At 55.9% G+C, this 15,047-nt stretch overlaps 1 protein-coding gene across 4 annotated transcripts in view; it reads left to right on the top strand.

Moving 5' to 3' along the window:
• Positions 1 to 1,106: 1,106 nt before the first annotated feature.
• Positions 1,107 to 15,047, top strand: part of SLCO5A1 (solute carrier organic anion transporter family member 5A1) — a 35,484-nt gene continuing 21,543 nt past the window's right edge. For 2 of the 4 annotated variants that reach the window (XM_068162541.1, XM_068162538.1), the window contains exons 1-2: positions 1,258 to 1,326; positions 1,715 to 2,889. In XM_068162541.1, coding sequence (XP_068018642.1) covers positions 2,061 to 2,889 — 829 coding nt within the window. In that variant the 5' untranslated portion in view covers positions 1,258 to 1,326; positions 1,715 to 2,060. Of the gene's footprint in view, positions 1,164 to 1,257; positions 1,327 to 1,350; positions 1,532 to 1,714; positions 2,890 to 15,047 lie in introns of those variants that run through there. The other 2 variants (XM_068162540.1, XM_068162539.1) reach the window with 2 other exon arrangements.

Raw genomic sequence — 15,047 nt, 5'->3', positions numbered from 1 at the left:
TGTCTGAGTGGAAGATTAACTGCAGGCCTGTCCAGATGCTGAACTTGGTCTTCCTTATCAAGAGGAGAAACAGGGAACAGGGTGAAAAACGAGGGGGGGGGGGGGGGGGGGGGAGGGAGAGATTGTTTTGGCTGTATTGCCTGAGCTGTCTGAGGGCCAAGCAAGCACAAAGAGGAATAAACCAGGAGCTGGATAAAAATGGAAAATGGCATCCTCTGAAACAATCTTATTGATCAGGGTTATGAATAAATAAACAACTGTGGTGAGTCAGCCTTAAACACTGTTGGGTGCTTTGCTTTTCTGCTTTTGTTTTAAAGGAGGTGAAACCAATCAAAGGTAATTCCTCCATCCTGCCAGCCAAGCACCCTCTGCACTGGGATGTGTAGAACATTCTGCTCTGCTTTGTTCCCTGGCACTATTTTGTGGAAAACTTAGGGTGAAAAGGGGAACAGCTCCTCACTTCGCCCTCCATCAACCCCCAACAAAGGGCATCCTTTGCAGGACTAGACTGTTCTTGGTACTAGGGCTTTAAAGCAGACTTGAGAGGAAGAAGGCAGTGATTTGAGACACTGCACAGAGTGAGAGAAGGGATTAGGAAGAAACTCTGAGGTGCAACCCCCAAACTACTTTTCCCAGGTTTTGTGTATGTTTCCCACTTCTGGATGGGGTTTGTGCTGGAGATAGGACCGTGGGCAAACCGGTAAGAAGCTGGCCTAAAAAATAATAACCCCCGCTCTGTTCTTTTAGTCATGAGGTCTGTGGGGACGGGCTGGACTTGATGATCTTTGAGGTCTCTTCCGACCGTGGTGATTCGGTGATTCTTGTCACTTTCCCGCAGACACTGTTAACAGGTCTCAGCCTTCCAGCGTTTCACCTTCCCCCGGAGGGAGCAGGCACCGCATCCCGAGCGTCGCCGAAGCCAGCATCCTTGCCCGCAGCCCCCGGGAGAGCGAAGGAATTGGACACTCCCTACAGGCTCCCGGAAGGGCTCTGTGGATTTACTGGGGGGTATAGCCCGGTTGACCGCTGCCGGTGGAGGCAGTGGGGGCCCCGGTGCCGGCGGCGGGAGGCGGCGGTCGCGCCTGCGCTGCGCTGCGCCCGGGAGGGCCGGGGCAGGGTGCGGGCGTAGGGCCCGGCGGGCTCCGGGCTCGGCTGCCGACACGGTGAGTAGCCCTGTGATTCCTCGTCGGTGGGAGGAGGGAGCCTGGAGCAGCCCGGGGTGCTCCCGCCCCGCCCGCTGCCCGCCTCCGGGGGTCGGAGGAGCCACCGCCTCCCCCCGTCCCTGAGTACGGAGCGAGCGGCGGCGGAGAGACAAAGGGGACAAAGGCGAGTTGAGCTGCCGGGCTGGGCACGGCTGGGTACCGCTCGGCAGCACCAGGGTGCGGGCTCTGGGGGGCACCGGCTTGGTCCCCTTCTCCCTGCCCGCTGCCTGGGCCGCCCGGCCGCAGCCGCGGTGTTTATCGCAGAGCGTTTATTTTTAGGCTGGAAAATTAAAAGCTCGGCGCGGCGACCTTGGGCTGCCGGAGGAAAGGTTCGCGCAGGGGCCGAGGCCCCCGGGGGCTGTGCCCAGCCCTGGCTCATGCCGAGCTGCGGTACCGTCCCCGGGGACGCGGCCCCGGGTCCCACGCCTGGAGCTCCGCGCAGACCCCCGGGGCGGGGAAGGCGGTGCAGGGGCCGGCCCCGCTGACCTCCCGTGCTTCTCTCCGCCCCGCAGATCGGCAGCACTCCCGGAGCTCTGTCAGCGGCTCGGCAGGAGAAGGATGCGAGCGGCGGGTTCCCGGCGGGCGGCTGTCAAGCGCGGCGCCGTGGGCATGAAGCGGCGGCGGGGAGCCGGAGCCGGCGGAGCCGCCCCAGCCACCCCTTGTCGGCGAGCTTGAGGAGGATGGAGCCACAAAGGGCTCGGGCGGACACGTGCGGCCGCGGCTAGGGCCACCCCCTGCCCTCCTCCCGCCCTCCTCTCCTCCCCGCTATGCTCCGCTCCCGCCGGGCCCCTCAGCGCGCTCGACGCACGGCGGCGATGGAGCCGGCCGGGCTGCTCTGAGGCTGCGGCCGGAGCCAGCATGGCCTCGGCGGAGGGGACCCGCGAGCGGCCGGAGGCGCGGGGGGGCCACGGAGCCGCGCTCGGCTCCCCCCTGCCGGCTGCGGGGGAAGGCGGCGGCTGCGCCCGGCCGGGCCCTGCCGCGGCACCGATGCCCGGGCACGATCGGGGCTGCGGAGCTGCCCGGCCCCCTGCCGCCGGCAGCGGGAGCTTCCCGCGGGGCACGGAGCCCGGCCGAGGGGTGTCCCCGGTGCTGCCGCCGCTGCTGCTGCCGGGCCCCCCGGGCGGAGCCTACCTGCGAGCCGTGCTGGCGGACTCGCGGTTCTTCTTGGTGTGCATGTGCTTCCTGACCTTCATCCAGTCCCTGATGGTCTCTGGTTACCTGAGCAGCGTCATCACCACCATCGAGCGCAGATACAGCCTGAAGAGCTCGGAGTCGGGGCTGCTGGTCAGCTGCTTTGACATCGGCAGCCTGGTGGTCGTGGTCTTCATCAGCTACTTCGGGGGCCGCGGGCGCAGGCCGCTCTGGCTGGCCGTGGGGGGGTTCTTCATCGCCCTGGGAGCCGTGCTCTTCTCCTTACCTCATTTCATCTCCCCGCCGTACCAGATCCAGGAGCTGAACTCCTCGGTCAGCAACGAGGGCTTGTGCGTGACGGGCAACGGCAGCGCCAAGGAGCAGTGGGACTCTCCGGGCTGCCTCAAGGACTCGGGCGGCAATGACCACTCTCTCTACGTAGCTTTATTCATTTGTGCCCAGATCCTCATTGGCATGGGCTCCACACCCATCTATACCCTGGGACCAACCTACCTGGATGACAACGTCAAGAAGGAGAACGCCTCGCTCTACCTAGGTAAGGTGTGCTTTGGAGGCTCAGGGCGGACCTGTTACAGGTACTGCAGCACTCTTGCTTCTGAACGACGTCTGTGCTGAGGTCGCCTTCCAGAGCGAACTTTGGAAGCCGCTAAGGTGGCGTGGTCTGCTGTGCGAAGGTTCTGTGTTGTGGCAGTGACAGTGACACAGACACAGAGATGGCTGCGTGGAAGCGCTGCGCTCACACCCTGCGGCACCCGCACAGCCGGGAAGGTCGGGCTCTGACCCTGCTCACCGCTTGGCAGCAGCCGGGGGATTTCCGAGAGTAATGTGAGACTGTGCCCTGCCCCTTCCAGGTTGTTTGCCCATACAGAAGCTCAGCGTCTCTCCGTTTAAGTCAGCGTGTCTTGAGCCTCGAGGCTCTGTTCATAGTGTTAATGTTCGATAAGCGCCTTGGGAGACTTTGGTGTGCTTCACTTGTGCAGCCTTCAGTTAACTTTAGTTAGCAAAGAATGTTGGCCAGCATTGATCAATCGTGTGGCAACTCACAAAGAGTTAGCAAATCGTCGATGAAGCAGCGAGTAAAGCTTCAGGGTTAAGAGCTCGGTTGCGGGGCACAGGAAAGCTCAAGGGACACCATAAAGTGGGGGTCTGGTCTGGCAGCTGGGTTTGGGTGGGTACAAAGGGGTGTTCTGATGATGGGAGAAAGGCTTCTGAGGTAGCCGGGTGCTTTGAAGTTGGAAGGTGCTGATGAGCACTGTGTGCTTGTGAGGGTTTGTGTGGGACGGGAGAAGATTGGCTGCTCTCTGGCTTTGCATCAGTCTTGGATGGTTCTGTGAGGAGTGAGTCCTGCACAGCCCTGCAGAGTCTTTGCAAAGAAAGAGAGGGACTCGGTGGGGTGGGAGAGGTGCCGGGGGCGTTGGGGTGCTCAGTGTCACTGTTTGCAGGGCACTTTGGCTCGTTGCTAGCCGTGCAGATGTTAGAGTGAGTGAAGTGATGCACCTGGGATGAGTCTGCAGCTGCTGTGTGAAGCAGTACTGAACCAGCTCACTATTTTTATTCCTTTTAACCTAATTTTTAGCACTTTGTCCCCTGAACCGTTTTAAAGCCATGCAGAGGCTGCCTGAGGTGCCTTGAGAAAGCCTGAGGTTGGTCTTGGGAGGAGGAGAGGCATTACCAGGGAGGTTTCCGCTGTTCTCACAGCGTTGCCAACCTGCCTGAGGAAGTACTTGACAAAGCCTTTTCCCTCTCTTTCTCCCCTGTAAGAAAGGTTAAGTGCTCTGGAAATTTAGATTAACCTGGAATCAACTTAATTGGCAGCATGAAAGAACAAAGATATGGCTGCTGAAGTCGGGACCTGCTGTTTGGAGCAGCAGAGAAGGGGCTGAAACTGCTGCAAAGAGATGGTTTCATAAACCCCGTGGGAAACAGGAGCTGGAGAGGCTGTGGATGAGGGATGAAGGGTTAAAGAGATGGGCCACAGTCACCAAGTGGGTTGGGTTGGAGGGGACACCAGAGATCATCTAGCTCTAGCCACCCAGCTGTGGCAAGGACACCTTCTGTATGAAGGTGAGAGAAGAGGAGGAGAGGAGGAAGAAGGCTTCACCAAAGGGGGAAGCAAGGTCAGCTGTTGGAAATCCTCACTGGGCAGGAGGCAGGATGCCAACCACTGAAGCGATGCCAGCCACAGGCTGCTTCTAGCAGGGGAAATGGCAATAAAGTGACTCAGGTAGCTTTTAATTGTGGCAGAGATCAGCCCTGAAGCTGACAAAGGTAAAAGACACCAGCAGCTGCCTGAGGGCTCTGTGGCACCCTGCACCTGCCAAGCACTGAAGGCAGCTTTGATCTGTCCCAGGAGTACCCTGGCAGAGCTGAAGGTCATGTGTGGTGATCCAGGAGAGTAAAGATGAGGTGGGGACAGGGAGCAGGGATGCTTCTGATCTGATTGTGTCTACAGGGAGAAGAGAATGAACGAACACAGTGTGTGTTTAAACACAGCAGCATGTCCCTCAGCTCCTGGCAGCCTGGGAGTTATCCCAGGCCAGCAGGGACGTTGCCTGCCGCTGGAGTTGGTGGTGTTGGCGTTTGTGAGTGGTGTGGAACTCGTGAGACTTCACTGGCTCGGCTTTGAGCCTTGTCCTCTCTTTAGGCTTGGGCTGGAGGCTTGCTGAGGGGCAGGGGTAAAATGTGCGTTGTGTGGGGAGAAAAGGAGCACTGTTTGGCACACTGCTGTGAGCAAAGGTTTTCTTGGGGCTTCCCAGGGGGTTGGAATGTTTTGTGTCCTCGAGGAGGAGAGGGATTTGTGGCAGCACAGCTGGGCACAGGGGTGGGATGGAGGTGGCCAGGGCTTGGCTCTGCAGATCAGCCACCCCACATCTGGTGCTGTGCAAGGCTTGCTTCTCGAGGCAGTGTGGTCTGATTTCTGGGGCAAGCTATGCAGATGATGTAAGATATTAAATGTGTGCATGCAGGCACGAGGTAACAAAAAGTCTTGGAGTGGGCCTTGGGAGTGGGAGGTTGGAGAGAAGGAAGCCTGGTGAGACAACTGCTGGTCACACTCAGGCTCGGGTCTGAGGGAGCAGTTTGTCTGCAGAATCCCCATGCTCTAACACAAGGTGGAAGGTCACCAAGGTGTTTGCTCCTAATCCTGCTGCATTTTGTGGCTTTTGGCCAAATTGAAGATGTGCAAAGACACAAAGATGGGGGGGGGGGGGGGGGCAGGACCTTTATGCATGTGGCAGAACTCTTACCAGGCAGCAGAACTGAAGAGCTCTTCACCCCCACAAGTGTTCCCACTGCTAGTAGGTCAGTAAAGGCCCCCCCAGGTATCACTCATCCTGGTTGTGCAAAACTCACCTTTGGTGGCTGCAGGAGCTGCTTTCTGCCCTTCCCAGTTAATCCAGCTCAGGGCTGGAGTGGCCATGGCCTATCCTCTTAAGTGCAAGCACGCAGGCTCAGCCTGGACAGCTGTTTCAGCATTCCTGGCTTCAAGTCCTGCTCTCAAAAACATATTTGGTGCTTACACACAGTCTCTTGGCTGCCTGCACTGAAGCCCATCTGTCAGGGTGGCTGAGTGCCAGCTCCAAGGTGGTGTGTCTGTGGTTTTCAGTGGGACAAGGGTGGCAGTCAGGGAGGTGAGCGTGGGCTGCCTGCATGGTGCTGGGCAAACTCTCTGTTGCAGGATGCTTCTGTCTTGTGGAGGCAAAGCACCTCCAGGGCCTCCTGCCCTGTGGACCCCGTGGGGCTGACTTTGAGAGAATGTCTGACATCAGGCTTGGAAGCAGGTCCTGATTGTAACAGGTGCCTGGGAAGTACAAGCAGCAGCTCCCTTAGTCATGGATAATCCAAACTGGAAGTTACATGCCCGCTGCAAGAGTTGTCTTTGTCCTCTGCTGAAGTCTCTCCCTTCTGTGCTCAGCTGCACCACAGCATGTCTGTCATCAGCTGCCCAGTGTGTGGGGGGTCTCCTTTCAAGTAATTGTTAATTAAGTTAATGGCCATTCAACTGGGAGTCGGCCTGGCCTGCAGGAGTCTGGCTCTGTCCTCCTGATGATGTTTCTGCTCCCTGGCAAATGCCAGCACCTGGAGCACCGTGGGGCTTTTGGAGGGATCCAATAGTTTGTCTCCACTGTGAGTTTATCTTGGGATCATATCCTGGATTTCAGAATCAGCTCCTTACAATGAGCTGTGGCACTTGGGAAGGGAAGTTTCATTGGTGGCACTGAGTGACTGAATGGTCATTAAATACTTTGCTGCTTTTGCAAGTGGCTCTTGCAGTGAAGGAGGAATTTGCTGTGAAATTCAGCCACAGAAAGGCAAGGGCAGGTTTTACAGAAGCATCTTCATTAAAGCTGCTATTTTCCCCTTCAGGGCCCCCAAGAGTGAGCAGTGTGTGAATCAGCAGTTGTGCTAAGGATGCTTTATTTCAGACTCCAGAATGCTGTAGGCTGGGAAGGGCAGGAGAGGAGAATTTTCCCTTCCTTGCTGTGTTTCCTATGTAAGAGCAGTGGCTTCTGAGACTGGCAGTGCCTCTTCCTCCTGCTCAGCCTGGGGAATGGTGTTTGTGGAGAGCATCTCCTTTCTTCTCTGGTGAGCTCAGCTGCAGGGCTGGTTTAGGCAAAGAAGTGTCTGAACCTGCTTGGTCCCCAGAGAGCCTTGGAAACTTAGACCTGAAAGTGGCTTTTGAGTAACAGCTTGTTCCTACCTTCCCAGAGCCCGGGGCTGGGGGTGCAGTGTCTGATTACCCCTGGCTGGAAACTCTAGCTGTCTGCTGGGGACCCTGCTGCTGTGTGAGGGGCACTGGGACAGCTCCTGTTGCAGGTGGAGCAGAGGTGCTTTGTGCTCCCTGCACTTTCCCTTCCCCTGCACTCAGGTGTCACTGGCTGTGACAGTGCTCATCCACTCAGCAGAGCCTGTTTCCTCTGCCCATCATTCACAGGCAGAGTCCTGTCTCAGCTGTGCAGGTAGCTCTGGCATGAGCCTTGACCTGCTCCTCTGTCCTGAGGGCCAGCACCTGAAGATGTGGATTTTTAGAGAAGCTGAAGGGATTTCATCCATGGATTGGAAAAGAGCAGAAAGAGGACTCCATTGTATTAGTCTCTTCAGCCTCCTGCTCTCTGTAGCCCAGCCTGGGGTCTCCTCTCTTCTCTCTGCTCCCATTCCAAACCCGGGTGGCAGCAGGACCTCAGTGACCATCTCCCTCTGTGCCTTTTGTCTTTGGTGCTTACAGGATTAGAATGAAAGCCTCAGGAGTGTCTCAGTGCTGCTCTGAGACCAGCTCCCAGCTCCTCAGCTGTCTGAACTTGACCAGCTTTGTGAACCAGCAGCTGTTTTCTGCCTGTTTTCAGTCAGCTGCTTCTAAGTGGTAAAAAGCAGATCCTGTGTGGATTGTCCTGTGGTTGTGTCCTTTCCTTTCTGGGTTAATTAAGCTGTCTTCTAGAGCCAGAGCATTTCAGAGAGTTCAGGGATTAGCTGAGTGTATCTTCTGCTGCCTTGTGAGCTGCTGTTCCAGGCTCCAGTTGTAGCTCAGCCCAGTGGCTGGCACAGCTTGGCTCACAGTGGTTGACTTCAGGTGTCATGTAGGCACTTCAGGGGCTCCTGCAGTCCAGTGCTCATGTACATCTTGATCCCCACTTGGCCTTTTCCTCGGTCCCTGGTTGGACTGATACCTGCATACCCAGCCTCCCCAGGAGTCGTTTTGAGCATTGTGTTTATGTAGATGAAGCAGAGCAGGCAGGGGAATAGCTGGGAGCATGCCTTGGGGGCTGCCAACCCATAATTACTCAGAGTGTATCAAGCAAGCCTCTTTTTCCCTCTGAAATCCCTACAGGCAGTGGTGTGTGAGAGGTGTCTGTGTGTTGGGCTGTCCCTGAGCTTAGAGCAGTTGCTGTGTTCAGCTGAGCTGCTGACTGAGTGGATTTTGCCAAAAGGCAGCTGCCAGCAGCACCTTTCCCATCAGAGGTCCCAGCCCCTGGGCTCAGAGCTCAGAACCATGAGAAGCTCAGGAGCAGGACACCCTGAGGATGCTGCTCAGGTGGATTTATCAGCTGAGGAGAAGCCAGGAGAGGGCAAAGAGAGGTTCAGTGTGGAGCTGCCAATGTCTTCCCAGTGTTGCCCAAGGGGAGGAGGGCATTTGAGCCAGGGGGCATCTGCTGGGGCCCGTTCCAGGTGGATCCATGGGAAGGGCTGAAGATGCTGCAGTAAGTGGCTGTGGAGCCCAGGAAAGCCCCTGGCAAGGCTGGGGAGTTTTGGAGGTGGAGAGGACAGAGCAGTTTGGCTTCTCCCACGCTTCTCTTCCCCCCAGCCCAGCGTTTGCTGCTGTGCTCAGTGTGTCCCCCGGGGCTGCTGATGGATCCCTGCAGTTTACAACTAACAAAGCAGTTTGGCACATTGGCATTTGTGGTTGGAATTTACCTTTCCATTTGTTGCTTCATCCCAGTGAGTGAGAAGGAGGTTTAGTGGAGTGTGGCCTTCTGGGGTGCACAGAGCTTCAGTGACCAGCCTCTCATTCCAAACCCAGATAGCAGCAGTCTGTGAGTTCTGTGCACCTGAGGCACAGTCCTGTTAGCCAAGGGCAGTGAAGAGGCTCTGAGCTCAGCACTGCATCCCTGGAATGTGTGAGGGATGTGTGAGCTGCTACATCCTGGAGAGGTCCTGCCCTGGTGGTGTGGGAGCAGCTCTTAGCCCATTGGGTAAGCAGAGATGTTTGGCTAAGGTAAAGGTTTGCTGCCTGGGACCGGACACATCTGCCATTAGCTTCCCTTCATCTTCTGCTGGTGGTTGGGTCAAGGTTTTCCACTTTCCTCTGGGATGAGAAGATGTAACTGGTGCAGACAGCGAGAGGGCTGCTGAGTGGTGGTGGAAAGGTTTGATAGCCATGAGGTTTGCACTAGCAGATGGGATCCTCACTGTGAGCCAGCTGCTTTGGGCTGAGCTGTGCCTGGCAGGACACATGGACTGTGCTGAGCTCCCCTTGCCTGCTGGAGCGAGGTGCTGGGATCAGCTGGTCTGTGGACTGGGCAGTAGGATTCCTCTGAAGGACAACTGCCTGGCTAAGCAACTCTTCCTGTGCTGGATTAATCCCAGCTGGTGTGGCCTGTCTGGAGACATTAGAATTAGTGGCACAGCATTAGAGGAGATGGCAGCATGACCCCTGTGACTGTGTCAGAGTCCCTGGATGCTCCCAGGACTGCTGCTGTCTGCTGCTCTTCCACTGAATCAGGACATGGAGCTTGAGGAGCAGCCTGGTTACTTCTGTCTGCAGAGGGCTGAGAAACAATACAGCAATAACCCCACAAAAAGAATTCATCAGTCCTGCACTGCACTGCTGGGAGGCTGAAAGCAGAGCACTTCTGGGCTTGCTTGCTTCCCACCCTTGTTCTCCCGAGTCCCAACTGGTGTGGGGCTTGGGAAGCTGCCAGTTGGTGGTTTTCTGGTGTGGGAGACCTGGAGGAGATAGGTGTGGGTGTGATGGTGGGAGGCAGGCTCTGTGCAGCCCCTGGGATGTGCTGAAGGCTGCTGTTACACAGTGCCAAAGCAGACAGTAATCCTCTTAGGTGGGATTGTGAAGCAAGCAATAATAGAGCACAAGCCAGTGTCAGCAGTTCAGAGCTGGGGCTCTGATCAACATCCTGGTGTGGAGCTCCTTCGGTGCTGCTTAAGCTTTCCACTGCCCAGCCCCTCCTCTCCAGATGTTCATATCTCACACTGCAGTGACAGCTGCAGTCAGGACCTTCCTGTTCATCTTTCTAATTGATGCCCTTGCTTTAGAAGGGCCACAGAGATTTGCAGTTCCATAATGCAGCTCATTGCCTGATAGGGAAAACTCAGCTGCAGACAAACTGCAAGCTGCCTCAGCCTGCATCAGACCTGTCAGCCGTGGGATGGGGCAGCCTGAGAAGATCTGAAGCAGTCAGAGCTGCTGTCTGCAGGCTGCTCATCCCTGCTGGAACACGTGGAGCTGGCAGCTGTGCAGGCAGAAGTGTGTGTGGAGGAGAGAAGCAATCGGCTCTGCACCAGCACTGCCAGAGCACAGGGAAGGGCTGGAGGCTTTCATTAACGCTGGAGCCGTGGGGGCCAGAGCCAGGGCAGGCTGCTGTGCCTGGTGTCTAACCAACGCTGGGGTCAGGAAAGCTTTCCCAAGAAGTTACCAAATCACAGCCGGGTGTGGCACCTCCTCACCCCCCTGCAGGCAGAGGTGTGTGCCCCTGGTGTGGGGCAGAGCTTGGCCATCTTCAGACCACAAACCCTCCAGCATTCTAGTGCCAAACTTATTCATCTGAAACAACAACAGCTGCTGCCCTTTGTGAGGCATTTCTCAGGTCCCCAGACCAATTAGGGATGGACAAAGCAGGACTTCCTTTCCATTGTGAACGCGGCTTGGGTGCTGAGCTTTGGATGGAAAGCTGTGCAGCCATCGGGGGATGCCTCCTTGGTCAGGCACTGGCACAGGCTGCCCGGGGAGGTGCTTGGGGTCATGGTTTAGTGGCTGTGGTGGTGCTGGGCCACTGGCTGGACCCTTAGAGGTCCTTTCCAGCCAAAACAGCTCCATGATTCTGTGATTGTTTGCACAGCTGAGAGGCTGAGGGAGCTGGGGGTGTTTAACCTGCAGATGAGGAGGGTCAGGGGAGACCTTATTGCTCTCTACAGCTACCTGAAGGCAGGTTGTAGCCAGGAGGGGGTTGGTCTCTTCTCCTAGGCAACCAGCACCAGAACAAGAGGACACAGTCTCAAGCTGTGCCAGGGGAGGTTTAGGCTTGAGGTGAGGAGAAAGTTCTTCCCAGAGAGAGTTGTTAGCCATTGGGATGTACTGCCCAGGGAGGTGGTGGAGTCCCCATCCCTGGAGGTGTTCAGGAGGGGATTGGATGTGGCACTGGGGGCCATGGTTTAGCTGTCAGGAGGTGTTGGGTGACAGCTTGGACTCGATGATCTCTGAGGTCTTTTCCAACCTCGCTGATTCTATGATTTTCACTCCTCAGTTCTCAATTCTTACTTTTCATTTCAACTTCCTGGGTGGAAGTGATGTCCTGTTTGGTGTGAAGACCACAATCTGCAGCTGCTCTCAGCACAGCTTTCATCCCAGACTCCGCCCAAGGCACACTGAAACTCCAGGGGGCTGGAGAGGAGAAGTTGTTCCATTTGCTGCCCCTGGAATTCCAGCTCTGTGGCTTCAGCCTTTCCTGTTTGGCTGTTTTGTGAGTGTGTCCTTGGTGGGTTTCAGCAGCAAGGGAGGGCTGCTCTGTGGTGACTCCTGGCAGCAGCACCAGGGGAATCCAGCTTGAGAGGTAAGCACAGCCAGTCTGGGGAACTGCAGGAGGCCATTTCAGACTTACAACTTCTGTCTGAAGATTGCCTGTGTGCTGGAATAGGGTCAGTAGTTAAGGGTCCACCCATGTGTGATGACATTTCTGTCGTGTGGTGAATTCCCAGGGGGTGGCAAGATGCCAGATGGATTTTCATGAGACTTGGAAGAGCTCTGGTGGCAGCAGAGCCCACTCGTGGTGCCTCCGAACCGCTCCAGCCTCATTCTCTGGGGACCTCCCTGTCAGTCTCTGTCAGAGCAGTTTTGGAGCTGAGGGGAGGATTTCCCAGGGAGCCTGAGCCAAGGGGGCTGCCTGGCAGAGTTCTGTGGCATTTAGGGCTCAGATTTAGTTCTCTTTGCAAACAGAAGGCTCAAGTTTCAGCTCACAACTTGCTTGTGGTTCACTGGTGGGAAGCTGTGATAGTTTGCAGATGGTGTGCATGAGGGTAACCCTCCAGCTGAATCTTCCCAGTGCCTGTAACCAAACCCATGCTCCCTGTGGGCAGGGATGCTGTAAAACAGGGCCCTGGATCGCTGGAGTCAGCAGTATCTGTCAGGACATGGATTTTGTTTCCCCTGGTGCCTAACAGTTCAATGCCCAAGCCTGGCTGAGCAGTTTGTGTTTGGGCATCAGTACCAGCCCCTGTGTTTTCAGAGAGTTGTGGAAGGGTTTGGGTTGGAAGAGACCTTAAAGATCATCCAGGTGGTGCTCTCAGAGTCAGCCTGGCAGAGAGGGATGCCCCTGGTTGTACCCAGGAGGTTCCCCTGTCCCTTCCGGGGCTAACTCTGCCAAACCCTCAGCCAGCACGGGGCCAGCTCTGGCCCTTCTCTTCCCTGGGTAAGGACTCTGGAGGTGTCTGGAGGCAGCGTGGCCAAGGAGGGAAGGTGGAGGGGTTGCTTGTCTGTTGGATGATGACTGCTTCTGCAAGGTCTGCTGTGCTGGAGATGCAGAGAGAACTGGAGGGATCATTTCATGCTTTGCTGGGCTGGAAAGGGCTGCTCTGCTCAGGTGCTCTGACATCTGTGTCTAGTCAGAGTCCATTGCAGCCTCAACCCTCTGCAGAGCTCCAGCCATGCAGAACCAGGCAGCTTCAGATGCTCCACATGGGCACAGGGAGTCTGCTCCAGCCCTTGGAACAGAGAGGAGTTAATGATCCTGTTGGGGAAGTTCCTGCTCCCAGAGTGTGCCTGGAGCTGGCTGGCAGTCATCTGTACCCAGCCTCAAGCCACCACCTTTCTCCTGCCTGCCTGCTAAATGTGAAGGCTTCTTTAGTGCTGGAGAGCAACAATATGCTTAACAATGTGCTAATCTGAGGAGCTGGGGAGCAGAGCTGTCAGGGCCAATGCTGCTCACACGGCAGAGGAACAGGAGGAGCAGGCTTTACTTAGCAAAAATGCAGACTAAATAAACAGATATTGGCCAACTTCCCCCCAGATCAGCTGGGTGATTAAATCCCCTCCTCAGTGAGAGTAACCAGAGCCCAGTCTGAACGTTGTAGGTTTTGTACATCGGCCAGGTCTGGTGTTTGGGGAGGTCTTGGAAGGATCCCTGCCCTGGGGGAGTGCCAGTGCTCAGGTCAGTGATAATCCCCTCTGCATGGGCAGCTCACAGGGACACCAGGGCAGGGGCTGCCAGGGCAGCTCACCGGCACAGTTCTGCCTCCACAGGGAAGCCGAATGTAATTAAATGTTACCATTAAGGAGACCCCTTTGGAAGGGTAATGAGTGAGTAATTACTGCTGCGGTGCTGCCCTCGGTGTTTAGGCTGAGCCATTCAGCAGCTCTGATCAAGATGTTCAGATGGTTTTGCTCTGGCAAGTGATGATTCAATTAACTCCTCATTTTGGGATAGATGGATTGAGATTCCCCCCCTCCTCTGTAGCAGAGATGATCTCTTGGAGGAGGTTGGAATATTTCACTTGCCTTGCATTATTGTGGCCTCTGTACAGGAGCAGAGGTTAGCAGTGAGGAGTTGTTGTTTTCACCTGACCCAACCCACAGCACTCAGTGTCAGACCCAAGTATTTGCAGTTCCTGTTCCCATGTTGCATGGCAATCTCTGCTTCTCCCTGTGACACAAACATTGGCTGCTTCCAGGACCCTGCCTGGGACTGTCTGAGCCATCCCTTGTGTTTGTAGCACCAGCTGGCACTACCCAGTGGGCTCTGTGGTGGTTTCTGTCCAGAGCAAAGCATGAATCGATTTCCTTCCCTCTTCTCTGTCACTCTCCATCCCCTGCTTTCTGAGTATCTTGCACAGCTCTGGCAGCTCACATCCCTTCGTCTGTCTGGTTGAGCAGGGCCTCCTCAGGGGCCAGCATCTGTCCCTGTCCTGTTTTGCAGGACTGCTTTGAGTGCCAGGGTCCTTTGGGGACAGCCTGTGTCTCCATGGAGCACCTCTTAGCTCCCATGCTATGGAGGGGCAAGGAGGTGCTGGGGCATTCCTTGCTGACCTGTCTCCACCAGGAGAAGATCATCCTTTCCCTAGCTCTTTAATTCAAGGTGTTGAACCCCAGGAGTCTTTCAGGTCAGTGAATCCAAGCCAGGGCTCGGAGCTCACAGTGCTGCTGGCCTTTGGTCTTGCCACAGGGATGGAGAGAAGCATCTCCTGCTTAGTTGATGCTCTGGCTGTGTGGTTCCTGGGCAGGCTTGTCATGGCATGGGCCCTAGGCAGGGCCCCTTGGGTTGTACTGACCTGAGATCTAAGACCTGGCTGTCGAAGGTCTAGAAGGGAGCACTGTTCCCTTCTAGGTGGTTTCCCCTCTCTTGCCCTCATTCTATTAGAAGCTGTGATTAGAGCCATGAAGAACACTGTGTGGTGAGCAGTGGTGTGTGCAAATGCCCAGGGGTTGTTCCTAAGAGAAGGAAGAGCAGATTTGGAGACTTCAGAGGGTTTCCTGAGGTGGTGGTGCTGCCCTTTGGCCAGAACAAATAGCCTCTGCTATTTATAACTCTCACACATGGCTGGAAATGTTCTTCAGACCCTCTGACCTGCAGTAATAGTTCCAGTATGGTCCCAGTACAGCTCCAGAGCTCTCCAGCTGGGATCTAGTATCTCTGTTGGTTTTTTGAGGCTGTTGCAGCCCTCTGGGATGCAGGACCCGAGCTGCTCTAGCAGAGCTAACAGGGTCAGCTGCGAATCACTGCAATAATGTGCTGCTGCTTGCAGGCAGATTTTCGGTGGGCTCTGAGTAATGAGCTGTGATTCCTCCTGTCTCAGCTGGAAGATGGCAATGGGATTGCCCCTTCCCAAGCAAGCAAGAAGAAATGCTCTGTGCTTGTCCTTCTGAGCGACCTCTTAGCGAGCAGCCATCACCGGCGTGTGCGGTGATTAACCTCTGCCTCCTAGGCAGAAACCGATCTTTGAAAGGAAATTGATGCTGGGAGAACATCATTGAAG

This window comes from Melanerpes formicivorus, unplaced genomic scaffold, assembly GCF_026170545.1.
Source record: "Melanerpes formicivorus ecotype bairdi unplaced genomic scaffold, bMelFor1.0.p_v2 SCAF_65, whole genome shotgun sequence".
Taxonomy (NCBI): Eukaryota; Metazoa; Chordata; class Aves; order Piciformes; family Picidae; genus Melanerpes; species Melanerpes formicivorus.
This window is presented reverse-complemented; position numbering and strand designations above follow the sequence as displayed.